The sequence below is a fragment of the Prinia subflava genome, chromosome 9 (assembly GCF_021018805.1).
Source record: "Prinia subflava isolate CZ2003 ecotype Zambia chromosome 9, Cam_Psub_1.2, whole genome shotgun sequence".
In the NCBI taxonomy this organism is placed as follows: domain Eukaryota; kingdom Metazoa; phylum Chordata; class Aves; order Passeriformes; family Cisticolidae; genus Prinia; species Prinia subflava.
Genome location: NC_086255.1, coordinates 26,396,436 through 26,416,092, shown reverse-complemented (window position 1 = coordinate 26,416,092; position 19,657 = coordinate 26,396,436). Strand labels below are relative to the sequence as shown.

General features: G+C 45.7%; 1 protein-coding gene across 1 annotated transcript; it reads left to right on the top strand.

Moving 5' to 3' along the window:
* Window positions 1-1,349: 1,349 nt before the first annotated feature.
* On the top strand, window positions 1,350-18,373 carry SNCG (synuclein gamma). The gene is made up of 5 exons (XM_063406040.1): window positions 1,350-2,447; window positions 7,385-7,426; window positions 8,296-8,423; window positions 16,806-16,883; window positions 17,999-18,373. Exons 1-5 carry the CDS (start codon window positions 2,327-2,329, stop codon window positions 18,026-18,028), a joined length of 399 nt encoding a protein of 132 aa, XP_063262110.1. The 5' UTR covers window positions 1,350-2,326; the 3' UTR covers window positions 18,029-18,373.
* The last annotated feature ends 1,284 nt before the right edge of the window (window positions 18,374-19,657 follow it).

The window sequence follows — 19,657 nt, the reverse complement described above, 5'->3', positions numbered from 1 at the left end:
GGAGAGGGCAGGAAAGGAGTATCCCACTTGAGTACCAGCTAATTCAATCTGCTGGTGATTCATGTTTCACATCCCAGGATGCCTTGATAGTTCATGCATTTGTTACCTTTTACAGCAATGCAAAATACATAAAACTGAATTGTACAAATCACAATGACAGAACAATAGGTGAACGAAATCAAGATACGCTTCTCACTCAACCTTATCAGCCTTGGTGTTCTTCTGAAAGTACCAGTAAACCTCATAACCCTGGGAATGTCAGTGCTCTGTTTACTAGTCTTTGAAAGCTTGGTGAAAAAGTAAATAGGCCCTGGAGCAATTCCCAAAGATGGTACATTCATTTTTTTAACAAATGTAGTTAGAACAAGACTCCTGCGTGTGCCTGGTGAAATCAGTGGCAGTTTTGTGAGTGGCTGCAGGAGCAGCAGGTTAAACCACTCTTGTTTGGCACAGTAAGGTGCAGATACCTTCAATCTGAGAGCACCTTGGGAGCAGGAAGGAGCACCAGCCGTAGCAACAACTACCCAGGGGAATTTTGACAGATGGTCACAAAAACCTTTTCCGCTTCTTGCTGCAACATTCTGGAACTGTGTGAGCTCCTATAATAATTTGTATGCTGTGCTGGCCTTCCTCTGACTCCTGCATTTTTTTAAATTAACAATTGATAAATTCATTAGTCTGACAGAGATTTGGCTCCTTTATATTTGGGTGGAAATTTGTTCTTCATTTATAAGTAAGGAGACTTATTTGTGAGAAAAGGATTAAGAACTGTATATGTTATTTCCCAGATCAACAGCTTTTCAATAATTTCAGTATGGGGTAAAAAATCGACTTCCAAAAGCTGAAGAATGATTCTTAGTTCCACAGTAAGAACTATATTTGTGTACATGTCTGCATTTATGTACAGATACAACATTTTTTGTTCAGACTTTTTTTCTGCATAGTCATTCCCCATCTGACACTTCCAGGCTGACAACTTGTGGCAGCAGTAGCTTGCAGACCACTGCACTTCATGAGGTGCTGGTGTGCTATCTTTCTAAAATACAGCTCAGCCTCTGAATTTCATATTCTGTTTACCTGGTGAGGAAAAACAGCCAAAGCAGGTCATGCTTCAGGCTCAAAGGCTGATGCAATGTGCATAGTTTCACATCTGGCACTACTAAAAAAAGTAAATTAAAAATCACCTTGCTGCACCAGCAGTTGCTTTCACAGCTAGCACTGAACTTCATTTTGCTGGTGGGGCAATAGCTGATTTGGGACACTTCAGAAACTGGATCTACTTCAGAAAACACTTTGACTTTAACTGCATTAGGATATCCAGCTGTGATTAATGATCACGTTTTGGTATTTTTTCCTAGCCAGGCCTTGAGGCTGGATGGATCTCTGGAAGATTTCCCCAGTCCATTCTGTGCTGGCTGTTCTCGCCCTGCTGCGCTCTGCAGCACCAGCTCTGACGTGAGGGATGGTGTTTGGTGTGAGATGTTGTCTCGCTCTGCGGCGGCTGAGCAGGGCTCTGTATACAGCAACTCAGAGAAACAAATAGGAAACAGGATTTCCCCCAACAGGCGTCTGATTTTTCAGAAATGAACCGTTGTGATGGGATGTACAGCTGAGCAAACCCCACAATTTATACAGAATGACTTCACACTTGACTAACATAGCAGGTGGGACCTCAAGCTCACTTCACCTGAGCAACAAGCTGGCTCCCTTTTTCTCAGGATTTACTAGAAATAATGTTCTTGTTACCATTTTGTGCAGGGTAGCTTCTGGTAACTGCCAGACCAAGAAACCTTGACCCTGTTTGTTTGCTGCAAACACTCAGCATTGCGTGCTCTCCACCCTCTGGGGCCCAGGAGAGCTGGTGCTTGGCCCCTGCTGCAGCCTCAGGAAGATGCCCTTTCAGGAACTCAGCTCTTCTGCTGAAGTCTCCATCCTTCACTGAAAGCGTTTCAGCGTATTTTAAAAGCTCTTTCTGTCTGGAAATTCTCCAGACAGCTCCTTACCTACTGCTGTCGTCGTCCTCCTCTCCCCCTCCCTTCCTAAAGCTTCCCAAGCAGATCCGTGTCATTAATATTTCAGTATCAGCTGTACACGGGCATTGGCTACACTGCAGCACACTTCATCAATAAGAGGCAGCGAGGGCTGTGAGCTTTGCCACTCTGCCTTCATCCAGCACAGGAGGACGAGCAGAGACAGAGCCTGCCAGACAAGCAGAGGATCTGCCGAGGGTAAGGCTGCACCTCGCAGCCCCAGCCTAGAGGTGCTTTTTGCTGCTTTTGCTCCCTCGTTCAGATCACCCCAGACAATACTCGAACAAGCAACAAGAATGGATGTCTTCAAGAAGGGTTTCTCCATTGCTAAAGAAGGTGTGGTGGCTGCTGCAGAAAAGACCAAGCAGGGAGTGACAGAGGCTGCAGAGAAGACCAAAGAAGGGGTAATGTATGTAGGTAAGAGAGAACTAGTTTTGATCTACTTTTGAGCATGAACAGCTGCATAGATTGTCTCTGAGAAAGTCTGGGGAAGTGATACTGTGGCTGCAGCTTGGGAGTGACTAGCAGGCTAGTCTGGATAAGATCCTGAGCTCTGCAGAGTTGCTGTGTAAACTGGCGGTACCACAGCCTCCCTGTGCCTCAGTTTCCCCAAGTTAGATATAGAAACCACTGCTGAGGGAAGGCAGAACGAAGTTAAGGAGCAGATGGTCAGGTGTAAGGTTTGTTTGATTATTCGCTGATTGTTTGCAGGGTGAGTCAGGAACTCCCCAGACAAGTGAGCACTGCTGGTCTCTGCCTCACCTCCACTCTGGGAGGGGCTCACTGAGGAGGTCCCTGAGAGGAGCCAACAGTGCTAGTAAGAAGGGATTACAGGATGCATCTGTTTCCCCACAAACACATGGGTTTGTCCTGAAATCCTTCTCCTGTTCACCGACCTCTTTCGTTGCCCATGCACCCATTAATCTTGCTTTACAAGAGACGCCCAAATTCCTTTTGCCCAGAGAGTAGGATCTGGAAAGCAGCGTGCCTGATGCCCTGCCTAGAGACCTCTTGCACAGTTAATGGGCTGAAACCTCCCCTCTCAAGGTCACCCTCGAAACCCACTATCTTCACTTATCTAGCACATGCAATTATATGGCTGGATGGTCAGATATTCCATATAATACAAACTAAAGAGTCGTAGGTTCCCAAGACTGATTATCTCACTGCTGATTACTGCATTTCACACAGCTCTTTATTTTTGTGGATGTGGGAGTGTTTCTTTTTGCAGGAAAGTTTACATGAAGGCTCTTCCTGCTATCATACTGCAACATCCACAGCTGTACTTAGTTACTATATTTAAAACTGTTCTATTGCCAGTAGCTACAGATATATATTTGTACTTTACAAATTAAATACAAAATTTGTATGCAGCAGGTGAAGTCTTTATCTTGGAATTTTAAGTACTTTAATATTGACATGCTGGAAATGAATGGATATAACAGTTCACATTTCAATTTGAAGCTGACCCACAAGAAAAAAGGTAAGCAGCATCCCTGTAAACAACTAACTAACTACAGTAAGTGAAACACCAGTCTAAGAAATGTCACATGTGGGTATCACACTGTGGCATCATTACTGTTCCACCTGCTTCCAGATCTGAGTTCTGTCGGGGTTATTCAGAGTTTTTATTCGTAATTTCTCACATCTCCGTTCAGCCACGTTGTACAGCTCATACTGTGACCTGGTTTTCGTCATTGCACAGCCAGGACATCTCTTCAGGAGATTCTGATCTTTTCAGTAAAGTTTTCTATGGGCCTAAAACTAAAAGCCTTGAAACCTTAATCTCTGAATGAGGATCAAATAAAGGTCAAGGTGAGGATTAAGTGCTTTCTCCTTTTATTGGTTTGGTCTGTTGGTATACTGCTGGTTCCTGCCCTGTCATGCACTGGACAGAGCTTTGCCTTGGCCTGATTCAGTTCCTGTTGGGAAGCTCAGCCCTTTAGGGAAAATTCAGTCTTTTACAGGCAGGAAAAGTAAAGGCCAGATGCTGATTAGGTCAGAAAGTGGGGGTTTTGTTTTAATAGCCAGAGAAGGTGGTGTGGTGTATTGGTTAAAACTGGAATGATTGTTCATGCTGCCTTTTGTCACTCTGTGCCACATAAAGAGTAAATGAGAGACCTGAACAGTTCTTCCTTGCTTCTTCCCTTGCAGAGCCCTATCCCAGCAGCTTCATCTAGAGCATTGGGTGATGAGACTTGAATTTTTGGATGCTAGGAGAGAATAATACTGTATTGAACCTCAAGGGCCTTTGAGAACATCAGGAAAGAGAGCAAAATCCCCAGGGCCTAGGATGGATGAAGTGGATCCCTGCCTTTTATTCATGTTTGTGGTAACTCATTGCTGACCCTCTGAGGAGGATTCCAAATGTCTGGGCACAACCACCATGTCTGCTGCTGCCCAGGAGAAGAAAGCAATGCTCACTCAGAGGCTTCTGTCTGGAGTGAGCAGCGTCACTGGGACGCTGCGGCCCCTCGTCCCCGCTCTGATCCGTACAGGATCAGCTCCCACAGCCCATGCCAGAGCAGGAGATGCCTCCCTGCCATGCTAAGCCTGCAGTGCAGTGCTCCTGCCCAGCCTCCAGCCTTCTGAACTGCTGGGGTAGAGAAGAGAGTGCACAAAAAGAGAGGGGGAAATCCTGTATCATGGGTCACCTCTGCCCTTGGTGAAACCAGTGTCTGCTCTCCACATCCTAACAGCCTCTGAGTGTGCTGGAGTGTCAGGAGATCCCTGCATGGTTAGGGTGGATCCAGCACAGGTTCAGTAGGCTTTTTTAATAAGGTTTGAGTAGGGGTGTAAATGAGGCTGAAATTAATGAATGAATTTAATGCAAAGCTGCATCAGGGGATTGAGTCATTAGTACTGTTCAGTGCTGTAGTTCAGGAGGCCTCAACACAGAGTGCACTCCAAGTTTACCAGAATGGTTTTTGACCATGTGTGTTGCAGAAAGGCCCAACACACCAAGCTGTGTTTAAACTGAGTGATTCCTGCAGGACTTAATGCACATGAAAATATCCTTTTCTACTCTAGTCCTCCCAGGGCACAGCGCTCCACCAGCCCGGTCCCTCCCTGGCAGTCCCCAAGCTCTTGCAGATGACTCACAGCACTCAGAATCTGAGACAGGATGCATGAACTTTTAATTCTGGGTAGAGAAGCTGCAGGCAAGGACTAATGAGTGAAATGAGATTGAGCATCAGGTGATTGCTTTCTGATTCAACAGATGCGGGTTGCTGGCAGCAGTGTGCGCCGGAAGGTCGGGTTTCATGCGGTGCATAATGGATGGAGCCTGAGTCATCGGGTGTGGCTGGGCTGGGAGGATCCGGCCAGCTCTCCCCAGGCTGCAGCAGTGACTCTTCCCAATGACATTGCTTCTGTCGTGAAATGGATTTGGATGTTTTTCTTCTATCTGCATCCCTCCTTTCTGGAATTATTTTCCATCCGCAAATATAGCACCTGTCCATTCCCCTCCCTGTAAAAGAATTGAGCCCAGATTGTCACCTTAAAAGTCTGGCAAAAAAAAAAAAAACATACAAAAGTGCAGCTCTTGTCTCAGTAAGCATGTTTACTGCAAAAGTGCAAAGGCACGAAAGGCTGGTACAGCAAATCATGTACTCTGCTTACCTATCAACTGCTGTTTGACCAAAAACCAGCACAGGGCTAAGCCTGAGCATCTGAGTCTGATATGAGACAACCTTGTATGTCAAATCAATATCATGGCAGTTTTTCCTTGGAATGGCACTGGGAGGGGAAAGGAAGCAGGGTGGTGTCTGAATTGAACTTTGTGTGTTTGGTCCATTCGGGGGCTCACATTCGTGGCTTGAGACTTGCACCTGCTCTGCTCAGTGCTGTGCTTCTGCACACGTTTGTGTATCGTGGGCACCATTATTAAATCCAGTTCACAGCAGTGCACATGTATCATGGGCATCACTGGAAACTGCAGCTTACAGCACTAACGAGTTAAGGGTACAAAGATTCCATCTCTTGACTTCTAAAACAGTTTGGGAGGGTGGAATGAAATGTTGAGGACATATTGTAGTAGAACAGTTCTGTTCTGCCCCAGGCAAACATTGCAACCACCAAAATAAATCAACAACTGAGAATTACATTCAATAATACGTAACATGTATCAGGCAGAGCAGAGCTGGGCTGGACCTGTTGTTATCAGGGCACTGCACCTGTTTTGCTTCTCAGGCTATTAATGAGAATGAGCTGTGGTTTGTAGCTGGTTTCTCCCACCACACCCATGGATGCCCCACTATCATGGAGACAAAAATCTGCCTGGTTGTTGTCCATTATTATCATTTGGATAGTTGGCCATAGAAATCCTTTCATTGTATCAGTATGGGAAAACTGAAGAGGACCTGTATAGGTGCAGATGATTTGCAATATACAGTAAAGGGGGACCAGTGGAATATTTTGGCTTGTGTTTTATTTAACTTTCAGGAGAGATAAATTTGATCTCTCTCTTTCTTTTTTTTTTTTAATGTGTAAAGCACCTAGTAACCGTGGGGGCTGCCAATCTACCATATGATTTAAGTTACCTGCAGCAGTATCAAGTAGAAGGGATATATAGCTTGTCACTTCAAGCGTGGAGGAAAATCACAGAGATTAATTATTCCTTAGGGCTATTTGTGTTACAATCTGAATGCCTTCACATCCTGTTAGCTTTTCTACATTGAGAACAGCAAGATAAATTACAATGTATGCATACATATGGTGTATTTTCATAATTTGAGATAAAACCATCTGCATTCTGTGAGCAGGCACTTACAGCCTAGGCTGAGGCACCAAACTGGGAATCTAGTAAGTAGGTATGTAGTAGCTGGGTGGTGGTTCTGTAAATTCAGTCTCAGGTTTCTCCAGAGTCTTTATTAGTGGTATAGAATGAGATTTTAAATGACCACTGCAGCCAAGTATCCTGCTGAAAGGCAGGGGAGAGTCATGGATGTGACTTCTTGTCTTGCAAGAGTGAAGTAGATGAGATGCTACCAGGTGATTTTATTTACAGTAATTTTTAAAACTAGTTTAAAGTTGATTTACCATCACTCAACTGCCCATTCTGGAAATATTGCAGGGACAATTTTTCATAATCAAGATTTTTCAGGTCTAGACATCTCCAGAGAATTTTCTGTTGGAGCTCTCCTACTCTCAACACAAAGGTACTCATTGGCTTTACTGGGGAGGGAAGCTGATCTCTTTTCTGACTCTACAAATGGTTTGTGTCTGAGCAGGAGGTACCAGCAGCTCGGTACCTCTGCTCCCCACTGCACTTCCTCGGGGCAGGAAGCCATCTGTGTCCAGAAATCAAAGTGTAATTTCCAGGCAGCACTGATGGATTGTGTTTCCTTTCACAGGCACCAAGACCAAGGAGGGAGTAGTGCAAAGTGTGACCTCAGGTAAGGGCACAGCCCGAGTAAGATGTGGAAATCTGTGATTGTTAGACCTCTTGGGAAGGCCATCACCCCTGCCAAGTGGGAGGGCTCTGTGGGACACACTGATCTGCCTGACCTTCCCTCTGATGAATGGGGGCTGCTTGCCAGGAGCGATGCTTCAGGGTCTGGCATTTGCAGTGGACACGGATGGGAGAAAATATTTAATCAGTAGAGTAGGTCAGAAAAAATCTAACAAAGGTTACTTGGCAGACTGGGATGATTCACAGCAATTTAGACGTTTCACAATGTCAGGTGCACAGCCCAGCACGCAGAGAGGATTTACTTGCATCAGATCCTGTCTGGCCAAAACTGTGGTCTTTGGGAGAGTCCTGTCAGGCATTTGCAGAGTCAGGGACCCAAAGGACATCTTCTGGGGTATCCCCAGCTCCAAGGCAGAGCAGCCATACAGACTGTCCTGAGGGAAGATGGATGGATCCTTTCCCTGAAGAATTTCCTAACTATTGCTTTTTTTTTCTGCCAAGGGGTATTAAATCAAAGGTAACCTGGAAGAGGTCATGGACAGTCTGCAATGCAAAATATCTTATTTACACTGTTGTCTCTTAGTATCTGACAGTGAATTTTTCATTCTTTGGTTGCCCACAAAGACTGACAGGCTGCAATGCTGCTCTCTAAGCAGCATTTTGTGCCAGACAAAATCTTCACGTACATGATCTAAACTCAGACGTGATCTCATCTAAAAAATCGAAACAAGGACTGCACCAGGGCTAATTTCTTCTTTTACATCAATGCAATCATTTTATTATCCCAGGGAATTTGGCAGCCTTCTGGCAGTGTCTAGTTGGCTGACTTTTCTGCTTTTGTTGAAACTGCAGTTGCTGAGAAGACCAAGGAGCAGGCCAACGTGGTGGGAGAAGCTGTAGTAGCCAGCGTGAACACAGTGGCAAACAAGACTGTAGAAGGAGCAGAGACCATCGCGGCCACTACAGGAGTTGTAAAAAAGGTGTGTTTGTTTATTCTGTGAGGGGCAGGACAGAAGAGCCTTTGGATTACACTTAAACTGCCTGCAAACATTTCCAGTTGATGGTTTTACTTATTTCATGAAAAGTTTTCAGCAATATCTGCTTTTGTATAATACTTCATGTTATCATATAATGCCTAATACAGTCACAGAATCATTTAGTGTGAAAGGGACCCCTTGAGGCCATCTAGTCCAACTTCCCAAGAGCCAGTGAGAGGGGACTGTCCCACTGGGTTTTGAGTATCTCCATGGAAGGAGACTCCACAATATCCCTGGGCAACCTGTGCCAGTGTTTGACCACCCTCACAGGAAAAAAGAGAATTGTTTTCTTCTGTTCAGGTGGACACATGAATCCCTTGGTGCCTGTTGTCTCTTGTCCCATCAGTGGGCACTGCTGGCAAGAGTCTGGCTCTCCATGTTCGTACGAATGTAGAATGTAGATTTTTCCCAGGGACTCGAGCAGAAATGTGTCTGGGTTGCAGTGAGCATCTGGAGTGAGACAGAGCTCAGGGATGTGCAGGGTGGGAGGGCACGGGAGCCAGCTTTGCCCTCACCCCTGTGCCGAGCTGGTGGGAGCTTTGCCCTCACCCCTGTGCCGAGCTGGTGGGAGCTTTGCCTTCACCCCTGTGCCGTGCTGGTGGGGTGCACAGGCTTGCCCTGGCCACGGCGGCTCCGGAGGCAGCAGAGGGCAGCAGCAAGTCAGGCACAGCCTGGTTCCAGCAGAAAGCCTGACCCTGCTGCTCTGCTTCGTGCTGTTTTGACAACAACCAAGCGCTTATTGATCAAAGGCCGTGTGACCCGAATTGTGGATGGATTAAGGCAGATTCAGACAAGGCATCTTCTGTCCTCCAGCCTAATTCGACGAATGGGGCCTCTTCAAGTGAGGGGATTAAGGGGCATGTGAAGGAGCAGAACAGCTGCTTGGATGAGGGCAGTGTTGATCATTAGAGAAGATGCTTCGGTAATAAACAGCACCCATTTGTACAGCACGAGGCCAGTACTCAGCAGCTCTTTGGTAAGCCTGTCCCTTTCCCTGCTTCAGAGAGTGTGGTGGGTGCTGCTGATGGCCACATGAGCTTTATGAGTCACAACAAACTCAAACCCAGAATCAAAGCGAAGCCAGGCTGGCCAAAATTGTTTTAATTGTTCAGATAGTCGGCTGATTAATTTCCTGACCTGCACATAAACACATTGTGATGTGAAACAAAACTTCTACACAGCATATAAATCCTGAGAGAATAGCCTAACAAAAGAGGAGAACAGCAGCTACAAGTGACGCAAAATGTCCTCCTGAAAGCATGTGAAAAGGGCAGATACAGGAGTTCTGCTAAGCTCTTGGGATAAGTTTAATCTCTGTTCCCACAGGGAACAGCAGTTAGGCTGCAGGAGTGCAAACAGCAATTCCCAATTCCATGGGGCCAGAATACCCCTTCCTACCTTTTGACTGACCATGGGATGACTGATCCAGGAGGGTGAGGAATTTGCTGATGGTAGGAATCCCTGCTGCAGATAGTGAACTGCCTCCCCTCCAGCAAGGACTGAGCAGCAGAAATCCTCTTCTCCTTTCCTCCTAAGTGAGAACCCCACCTCAAAGACTGACAGCTACAGTTTACAGCTAATTTCAGATCTTAAACCAGTGCAGATTTTCCAGAGAGCATCTGAACTGTTATTCTGGTGTCTTCTATTGATGTCCGATTGCTTAGACTTAATATGGAGATTGATTAAGAAATAAAAATAATAGGATGTGTCACATGGCTAAAGGGCAGACTTAATGGAGCCAGGAAACTGCTTTGGATACAGCACCATGATGTCATGTCAAACAGCAGAGGTGGGCAGCAGACTGAAAACTGGAGGAGAAAAACAAGACAAATCACAGGAGAAAAAAATTCAGGAAAAACATTTGTTTCTGTGAAAGAGGTTTCATCTGTTCTGCTGGTTTAGTTCAGCTTAGGAGTGCAAATCTTTTATTCATACTCACCATACTTTGGCCTGTATCTAGATCCAGCTTTTAGATCCAGCTGGACTCAGAAGATTGAGCTCCACATGCACATCGAGTGCATCCCCACTGCTAATGGGTAATTGCCATGGAGCCAAAGCTGCTCCAGAGGGAGGGCCCTGAAAGGAGTGTAAGGATTGTGCTGGGCTCTCAGCACCCGCTGTTTTAGCTCCAGAACTGCTCCTATCATGTTACACAATTTGCTAATGGAAATGCATCCAGAGTTTGCCAATAGCAGCACCAGGCACTGTAATGCATGTGGGAGACCCACTGGAGATGCACTAAGAGAGATAATGTATAGTTTTAAATGTTTAAACAGTGAATACCCACTGTTATAATCCTGCAGCCCTGGAATCATCACAAGCATTTCAGCCCCAGAAATTTGAGAGAGGATCCAGTCCTGAGATTTGTTTGTGCTCCATACCATCCTCCTTCTTTCTAATTGCACAGAGCACTTGCCAACATCTTATTTGGGTTTTCAGCTATCTCCAGTGTTGTTCCCTGCTGCAGAAGGGCTGTTCAAAGTGCCAGGGATCTGTGGATTCATGGCACTGAGCAGTGCTCGGGGTGACTCAGGGCTAGGGACTCGAGTGGCCTAGAAGGCTGTCCCCAGCTGACCATTCCCAGTATTAATATCAATTATGGAGAGCTTGTTGACATTTAATCTGTGCATTTGACAGCTGGGATCAGTGGCAGGTACACATTAGGACAGAGAGAGGGACTCTGAGGGGTTTGGGTGAAGTTTTGCTCAGGATAGCCATGGGGTGCAGGTGTATCAGATGGTGACTTTGGCCATGGGAGAGAATTCAGCCCTTTGTTGCATCATGGCAGGCACTGAAGTGTGGACACCCTGGCAGCCTGCTGTTCCTTACTGCCCTTGTGGGGAAGCACTCAGAGCCACGCAGAAGGAAACGGGGCTGAAGTAACCCTACACCCATGGAGGGGTGCCAAGCACCAGACGAGAACAACCTTGAGTAGTTCTGGCACTGCCTGTTAGGGCTTTGGCACTGACCTGGCCACTGCTGAGTACAAGGAAGTATTGACTCATTTAGGGGAGGTTTTAAGTATCAACTAAAAAAATCTGTAAATTAAGATATTATAAACCCTCTGCAATTTTTCTGATACAAAAATGAATGAAACCAGTCAGTAGTGTGTTCTGTCTGTGGCTTTGCACCCATCCCCATCCCTGGGGTGGACATTGAGAGATTCCAGTGAGATAACCATCCACTAGATATCCCTGTCTTAGAAGAGGATTGGTTCTTCGTCTGTATGACACAGCACAGAGCCTGCTGCAATGCAGACACCACGTGCCTGGGAACAAGCCCATGTACATACACACGCTCTCAAAATGTCCCTCAGGGTTTGGAACGATTTCCCCAGTAACTGGTGCTTGCCTCCACCCTCCACCTAAATCTTCCCTTTAGAGTTATTTGTCCTGTCAGATTTTATGGTTTAGTTGTCAGTTCATGACTCTGTCACTTTGCATTGGGTCTGATCTTTTTTTTACTTCACCCTATTAATTAAATGAGCATTTGTCAGTTATGTGCAACCGCTGGGTGCGTTCGCTGGATCTCAGCGTTTGTGTGCACCCGATGTGGCGCACGAGGGCCGCGCCCACGCCACGGCTCATCTCTTTCACAACAGCTGCACATCTTGAATGTGAAAGGCTGCTGGCCATGGCCTTAATTCCCTTCACTTGCACCCTGCCATGCCTCCCATGCAGAGACAGTCTGTCTCACAGAAGGAGGCAGAAACTGAGTGACCTTCCTGCTCAAGTGAGATTGGCACTAGGAGAGAGCAGCCAAGGGCATCTGAGAAGCCACCAAGGGCAGAGCTGCTAAGCAGGAGGAGCAGGGAAATCAACAGCAAAACTACCCACTAATTAAGTAGAATAATTAGTTGCAACTTGTTCCCCTTTGTAGTTAAGCTTCCCCACACTTAGTTGATGCAGTGATGCATTCCAGTGGTATCCTTCCACATCTCATGGAACACAGGATGTTCTTTCAAAAGTGCCGTGGAGGGGGCCACTCTGCCTACAGGCACTTTTTCTGTGCTTCCCTCTCAGTCTCATTAGTGCATGCAGGCAGACATTTTCCCATGCAAAATAGCTGAGTTAGTGGCACTGGTGGCACCTTGAAGCCTACAAGACCATGTATGTGCTTCATGGCTCAAGGCTGTACCCCAGTAATCCCATAGGATACGTGCTAAATATGTATCATTTGTATAAGCAGTCCCAGGAGACTCTCAGGGAGTCTGGCTGTGAGCTGGATGAAAACAAAGCCACCCAAAAGTCTACCTGGATTTGTAGGGTAGGACAGGAATCCTGCATGCCCATCTGTCTGTCCTGTTGGTGGGTCCACTCACTTCAATCAAGGCTTGGCCCCTTAGTCAGAGCTGCTGGCATCACTCCGAGCACACTCAGCCTGAAACTCATCCAGGACAGCTCGTCCAGGACCTGCCAGGCTGCCTGAGGCTTTCCTGGGGAGAGGCTTGGGGCTGCTGCCAGGCAGCTCGTGTTTGCTCCAGCACCAAAGGTCAAGAGCACTGCAGGAGGCTGAACCTCTCCACCTTATGCAATTGATGTCCTGTTGAGGGCTCCTGACTTTGTAGCAGATTAGGCTGCCAGTGAACCTCTCTGGCTTTACAGCCTCAAAATAATAATAATAACAATAATAACAATAATAATGATGATGGTAATGATAATAATGATAATAATAATAATATCTTGCTTGCCACTGAATTTGTTGAGATTTGATGAGTATATTCCAGCATCCAATATTTGGACTGCTTTCTCTGTTATATAATGGAGATAATTTTAGTAAGATTGTTTATGTCCAAATATTTGGGGACAGCAACAAAACTCCCACTGGCCTATAAGGTAATACAGACAAAAAATATAAATTCCACTTCATATATGAACTCAGACAGTGGACAGGTCAATTGCTGAAGAGCTGAAAAAGGGACTTTCATAGAACCTGTGAAAATGAAAACTCTGAGGAATTAAATTGTAATTAATTTCTTCCAGTATTTCTGGGCATTTAAAATCAGTTTTTTAATAAAACTTATTAAAATATCTGAACCCAGAAGCCTCTAGTACAGTCTGTTTAAGATCTCTTGGCATTGCACAGGAATATTTTTATAAATGGCAGGTCTTAATTTGTTGAGTTTTTAATTAGTGATAGTTGAACATGTACCTCTGTTTCATAACCTGAGCAAAGTATTTTATTTATGTAGATCTCCTGTGGTGTATATATTCTACATAAAAAAATATTTTTAAACACACAAAATATTTAAAAACTTGTGTACTATTCTTGGAAGGTATTCTGAGATCTTGTGTTTCACTTAACTACTATGTTCAAGTACTTCACTTTTCTTTCTTCACTAGTAAAAAAGCAACTGCCCATCCAAAATAGAAGAAAATAGCCCGTAACAAACAAAATATTTGATTTTTTGTCATTTAAGATACTTTTTTCTCAGAAAGTATGTAATTTCTGAGGGGAAATATTGGACTTGCCCTTTAAGAGCAGGAGGACCATTACTAATTGCTTCATGGTTTCAACATGCCTTTTGCTTAGAAAATGTTACCCCTTTTAATGAGGCGATGAGCACTGACAGGAATGGCAAAACTCTTGCTGCCCCTAAGGAAGATGGATTTTCACCCCTTCTTTCTGTCCCAGCATCGTTCTGTGAATCGGTGTCATAGCTGGAGCTGGTGCCCAGGAATTTCTGGCTGTCCAAAGTGAAGACCCCTGCACCACATGGTCCTCCCCTGTATATTGTCCTCCTGAGCAGCCCCTGAAATCCCCACCCAGCTGAGGAATGCAGCCCTTCCTCATCTCCTGCTCCCTGTTCCGGGCAGGGTGGGAGCGCGTGAGAAAAGGCTGTGAGGCGACATCTCTAACACGGTCTGACAGCTCTTCATCCTGCTATTGTGCTGGTTCCTCCAACAGAGTGTAGAAACACCCTGCAGAAACTCCATTGCTTCCCTTTCTAAAAATAGATGGTTGGTTTTTAGCCTTCTGGAGCAGTCTTGGCAGAGAGCACGATCTAAGGGATCTAACAAGCAACACAATAGCTGAACAGGGATTCTCCTGCCCGCCCATTGCTCTTGGATACAGTGTCCTAAGGGTGGTCCTGAGAAGGGTGTCCCTCTCCCAGGACTCTTTCCACATCTACCAGAGCTGAGCTCCCTGCCCACAGGAACAAGAGGTGTCATACCCTGTAGAAAGATGGAGTGCACTGCACTGGTCCTTGTGTTCCTGTGAGCTGTTCCCCAGCACCTTAGGCAGTTGCCTTTGATTGACCTTCACGACTTCACACATCAGCTGCTAACTCCACCTGCAAAACATTATGAAAGAAGCATCTGCTGTTGCTGTTGTCAGTGGCTTGCATTGGAGGTTTCTTTCCTTTCCGCCTAACAGGACAAATCTGGTTGTAAAGCTTCAAAATACAATTTGAGGCTATTTACTTGCTTTGGCTTAATGCACGCTGTTGAGTTATAAGGTGTAGATATGCAAAGTGCAATGTAAATGCAAATGTGAAGTGCTTTAAACCACAGGCTGGATCCTGAGGCTGGACAAGCGTCCATAAATTCAGACTAGTGAGCTGTTTGCTGGCAGCAGGAGAGCTGACTCATTTCAGAAAGACTGTGACCAAGTGGCTGCATCAGAGCAGTGGCCTCTCCTGAGGAGCTGCACGTCTCCCTGCAGGAGAAGCTGGCTCCCATGATGTGCAGTTTGATGTCATTTGGTTACCTGGGCTTGCTTAACACAGCTCAGGCTGGGACCAGCAAGAATCATTTCAGCCAACAATGCCATGCAAGTTAGGGGCACGTTCCTTAGGAAAAGGTGGTCAGACTGTGCTTCTCCTCTGGAGACACCAGCAGCACATGGTGCTCTCCATAAACAGACTAACCAGCTCTGGTCTCAGCAGGGAGATGAGGGAATGCCTGCATCTGTGACAGACATCAGTACAGGGCTGCAGCTCATATTTTGGCTATTTTTTGTCTCCATGGATTGATCTTACAATAGCTTGCAAGGACAGCAGGAAGCCCAGAGGAAGGGCAAGCAGGTTGCAGTGCTTCCACCTCCTGGCTCCCCTTGCTGCCACAAATGGATCTGAAGTTCAATTTCCAGATTAAATTTTCATGGGCTCTACCTTGTATCCATGTTAACTCCATCTACTTTTTCCATTTTACGTCACATCACCTTTTTTCCCAAATTCAGTCCAAAAAGCAGCAGGGATGGCAGGGATGTTCTCCTACTGATGAGAACAGTTGTGACTGGACAGGAAAGTAAGGACATGTGTGAAAAGTAGAGTGCCCTAAACTCATGAAGCATAAAGTTCTGTTTACAGTAGCTTTGGCAGGGGTATTGATTTGCATTGCAACAGCAGCAGTACCAAGCAAAGTGGTGGCCTTGTGTTTCCAAAATGTTGAAATGCATTACTTTGCCTTCCATGCAAAATTGACTTTCCCTTTCCATAAAATATGTATCTCTGGTTTCCTCTGTGGTGGCCCTGGCTTCATGTGGGAAGAGAGTCATTCAGGGGAGCTGCTGGGCATGTGTGCTCGAAGGGAACAGAGAAGCTTTGCTATTTTATTTGCGTTCTCTGGTGAACTCAACTAAAATTACAGAGGTCTTGCTATTTCTGCTTCCCCCTGCTCTCACTGACTGATTCCACCCAGGTGCATTTCTGCTTTCTGTCCATCCTTTGTGCACATCCAGTATGGTCAGGATTTTGTCTTCTCCTCCCATGCAGCCAAATTGTGTTTAACATAATTACCTGGTAATGCAACCCTTTCTCTTCTTCTGTGAATAGGAAGCTGAAAGAGATAGGCAAATAGCTAGAAGAGCCCAAAATATTTAAGTGAATGCTTGGACTCAAACAAAAAGAAAAGCTTGTCCTTTGTAGAGATATTTTATCTGAAGTATGACATTAACACCACCACAGTACTGCTCTATCTTTGATTAGTTTTAGTCTATGCAATGGGTGCTTAGAGTAAGACAATATGGAGAAGGGCTGGTTATAGCCTCCCTATATGTAAATTTATTTGTTCCTCCAAAATTTTTTCACACTGAAGGTGTCAAAACTCTGGTCTCAATGACAGAAAAAGAAGTGATTTTCTGTATGAAAAAGACCCTAAACCAGGCTGTAAGAAATTGAGTTGGCTTTTTCATAGATATCTGCTCTGACCAGCTGCACAACACAAAGGGATTTCAAGCAGTGTCTGCCGTCTATCAGAGCTGCAGTTCTGCCCGCGTGTGTAATGCTCAACCCCACCTCGCCCAGTCTGTCTAGGATTAGGGCCATGACTCTGCATCGTGTGTGTGGCAGCAGGGACAAACTTCTTGCTTGTGACTTGGCAGGAGGACCTGGCAGCGCCGCAGCCGCCCGAGCAGCCGCGGGTGGAGGGCGAGGGGGCCCCGGCAGGCGCCGGCGGAGAGGTGAGTGCTGCCCCGGCCCCGCTGCCCCGGCCCCGCTGCGACACCCCGGGGCTCTTCCTGGGTCACTGCACAATGTCCCCCGTGCCTCCTGCGGTGCTAGAACTGCCGTGCAGGGAGCCCGTCACTCTTCCCACTTTCCTGAGTCATTGCACAAAAACCTGAGCGCATCTGTTCCCGTTTTTGCTGCTTCCTTATCTTGGGAAATTTCCACAAGCGACAGATGGACAGATTGCAAAGTACTGCCTGATTTTGGGGTGTAAATGCACATGTAAAAGTTAATGCTGTCCTATGGTTCTGTCATCACATGGAATAGCTTTTTCCTGTTTGCAGCATGCTTTACAAGAGATTTAGGTAACAAGTTTGTCTATAGATTTTTCTGTATTTAAATTAATTCATTTAGTTCATTTAATTGTTTAACTGTTCTACCTGCAATGTTCTTTTGAAGCTCTGGGTCAAACATTAGTCTCTGGGCCGATTTCAGCTCTTGAAAAAGGATGATTTTTTTGTCCAACATGGACAACAGAAGCAAATGCTTCTGATGTGGTAGTTCCTTTACAATTTCAGTGTTAAGGCCTTTGTCTGCCCTTTCCACAAGTACTGCATGCACCCAAACCCCCCTAGTTTTCAGCCTTTCTGAAGCTCGGGCTGTTTTCATGGTCCCCAAAGCCCCCAAAATATCAGCTTGCATCTACCACCCTTCTTCAGCCATCACCCCCCACTGCCAGTCCCAGAAATGGAGCCCGTAATCCCTCTGGCTCTGTGGCTGCACCAGTGCTGATCTCAGGCTGGTTCAGGCAGGGAAACAGCAGACCCAGGAGCACAAACCAGGACACTCCTGCCAGTGCAACCTGGCCCCTCCTCAGCTTGACTTCCACCATGTGTGAATTCACACTCTCATTTTCCCAGAGACCTGAGTTACAGCAGAAGTGTGTCTGGTTTCCAGAAGGAATGGATAATTCATTTAATTTTTTGCATCACCTATTGCCCTCATTGTTTTCTAGCTGTTTGTGGGGTTTTGTGTGGTGACTGTCAGCATTGATTTTTCTCCTGAATTTATAGATATATGTTTTCCACTGGAAATATTTACCTGTTTTCTTACCTGTCTTCTCTCACAGGGTGAAATTGAAGGTGCTCCATCAAGTTAGGGAGTTCCTGCTCAAAAGAGACCATTCCAAGAGCATACATGGAAGTTTTAGCTGACACCATAACAGGAAAATTCCACTGTCCATAGACTACATTCAGCTCTGTAGCCTTGCACTTGCCTCCTAAGCCAGTCGTACAATATATGTAAGCCAGACTCCTTTAACTGTAAGTAACGTGCAGGTGTGTACTGGGCTGTGTGTCCTTCCCAGCCTCCCTCCTGGCCTCCCAGTTGCTTTGTATATTTTGGTTGGACTCACAAATCTGTGTCTTGCATCCATATGCACTGGCACTTGGGATCTCTAGGCATTGTGGATTTTTTTTTTAACTAATAAAAAGTGTTTGAACAAGTTTTTTGCCTTGTCAGTTTTGTTTGCACATTTTAGATGTGGATCCTTCCAAATGGATGCATTCTTCCTGTAAAAGTGAAGTATTAGAGTACTTAAAACTGTAAGGGCCTTAAATCATTGCAAGAGATGAAGACTCATGAAAAATTGTATTTCTGCAGACAGTACTGTAGGTAGGCTGGCTTTCTGTCTCTCAGGGCTGAAACACAAATATTTCACTTTTTAATACTTGCCATCTTTTAAGAGAGAATGTGGGGGTGATATTGGATGGAAGGAGGCTTTTTAAAGGAACATGAAAGTGCTGTGGAACTCAGTTTATTCTGTTTCCACCAAAAGCTGTCCTGACATCAGGATGTAACAAGCAGCAGGAGGTAATTAAAGAAATGTGATGGGCACCAGCTGACCTGACAGAACTGCAGTGCTGCTGGCAGGGGCGGGCAGGGCTGCTGTGAAACGCAGGAGTGTGAGGGCAGGTGCCAAGGGAGAATCTCCTGGTGCACCACACACACAGAGCTGGTCCTGGTCAGGCTGATACAGACCAGCTGCTGAGGGAGAGCAGCAGAGACCCTCCACATTCACCAGGGTAGAGGGCAGGAAAATGTTGCTCATTGCTGTAAATCGTGGGCTAAGTTTAAAGCACATTAGTAAATATGGGTATAAAAATGGGTTCTTTTATTTACCTGCAGGAAGAGTGCCCATGAAGCCAGGAGAAGGCAGTGTAAACTGTTGAGATTTAAACTGCTCCAAAATCAGAACAAATGCTTCAAATTCAGCTGCTAAATTATGACGACTATGGAAGGTGTTACAGAAGAGAGTTGCTGTGGCATGGAAGCATCTAACAAGTGTGCTGGCAGCCTCTGTCAGGCATAACAGTATGTGTAAAGCATTGCCTTCAGAGACCACAGGATTTCCATCCCAGTGGGTCTTTGATCTCAACACAGAAAGGGAACAAAAGAGCCCTAGCAGAGGTAACAAGGCCCCTCAATGGAAGATGTATCTTATATGTGCATACTTTTTTATGATGTCCTGCAAGTATCTGCCAATTAAACAGAGTAACTAAAATTGAGGCCAAGGTAAGAGGACATAAAGAGATACTCATGCCCAGCAGCAGGAGGCTGGAGTCTATTCTCAGTGCTCGCTAGAGAGAGAAAGAAAAACCTTTTGCTCAAAAGCTTTGCTTTATGGGGATACGAACAAAAGTGTTTTGCCAAAAAAGTGTTTGCAAAAAAAAAAAGGAGGTGAATGCTTTCACTATGTAGGGCATGCGTGGGAGGCAGGAGCGGGCTG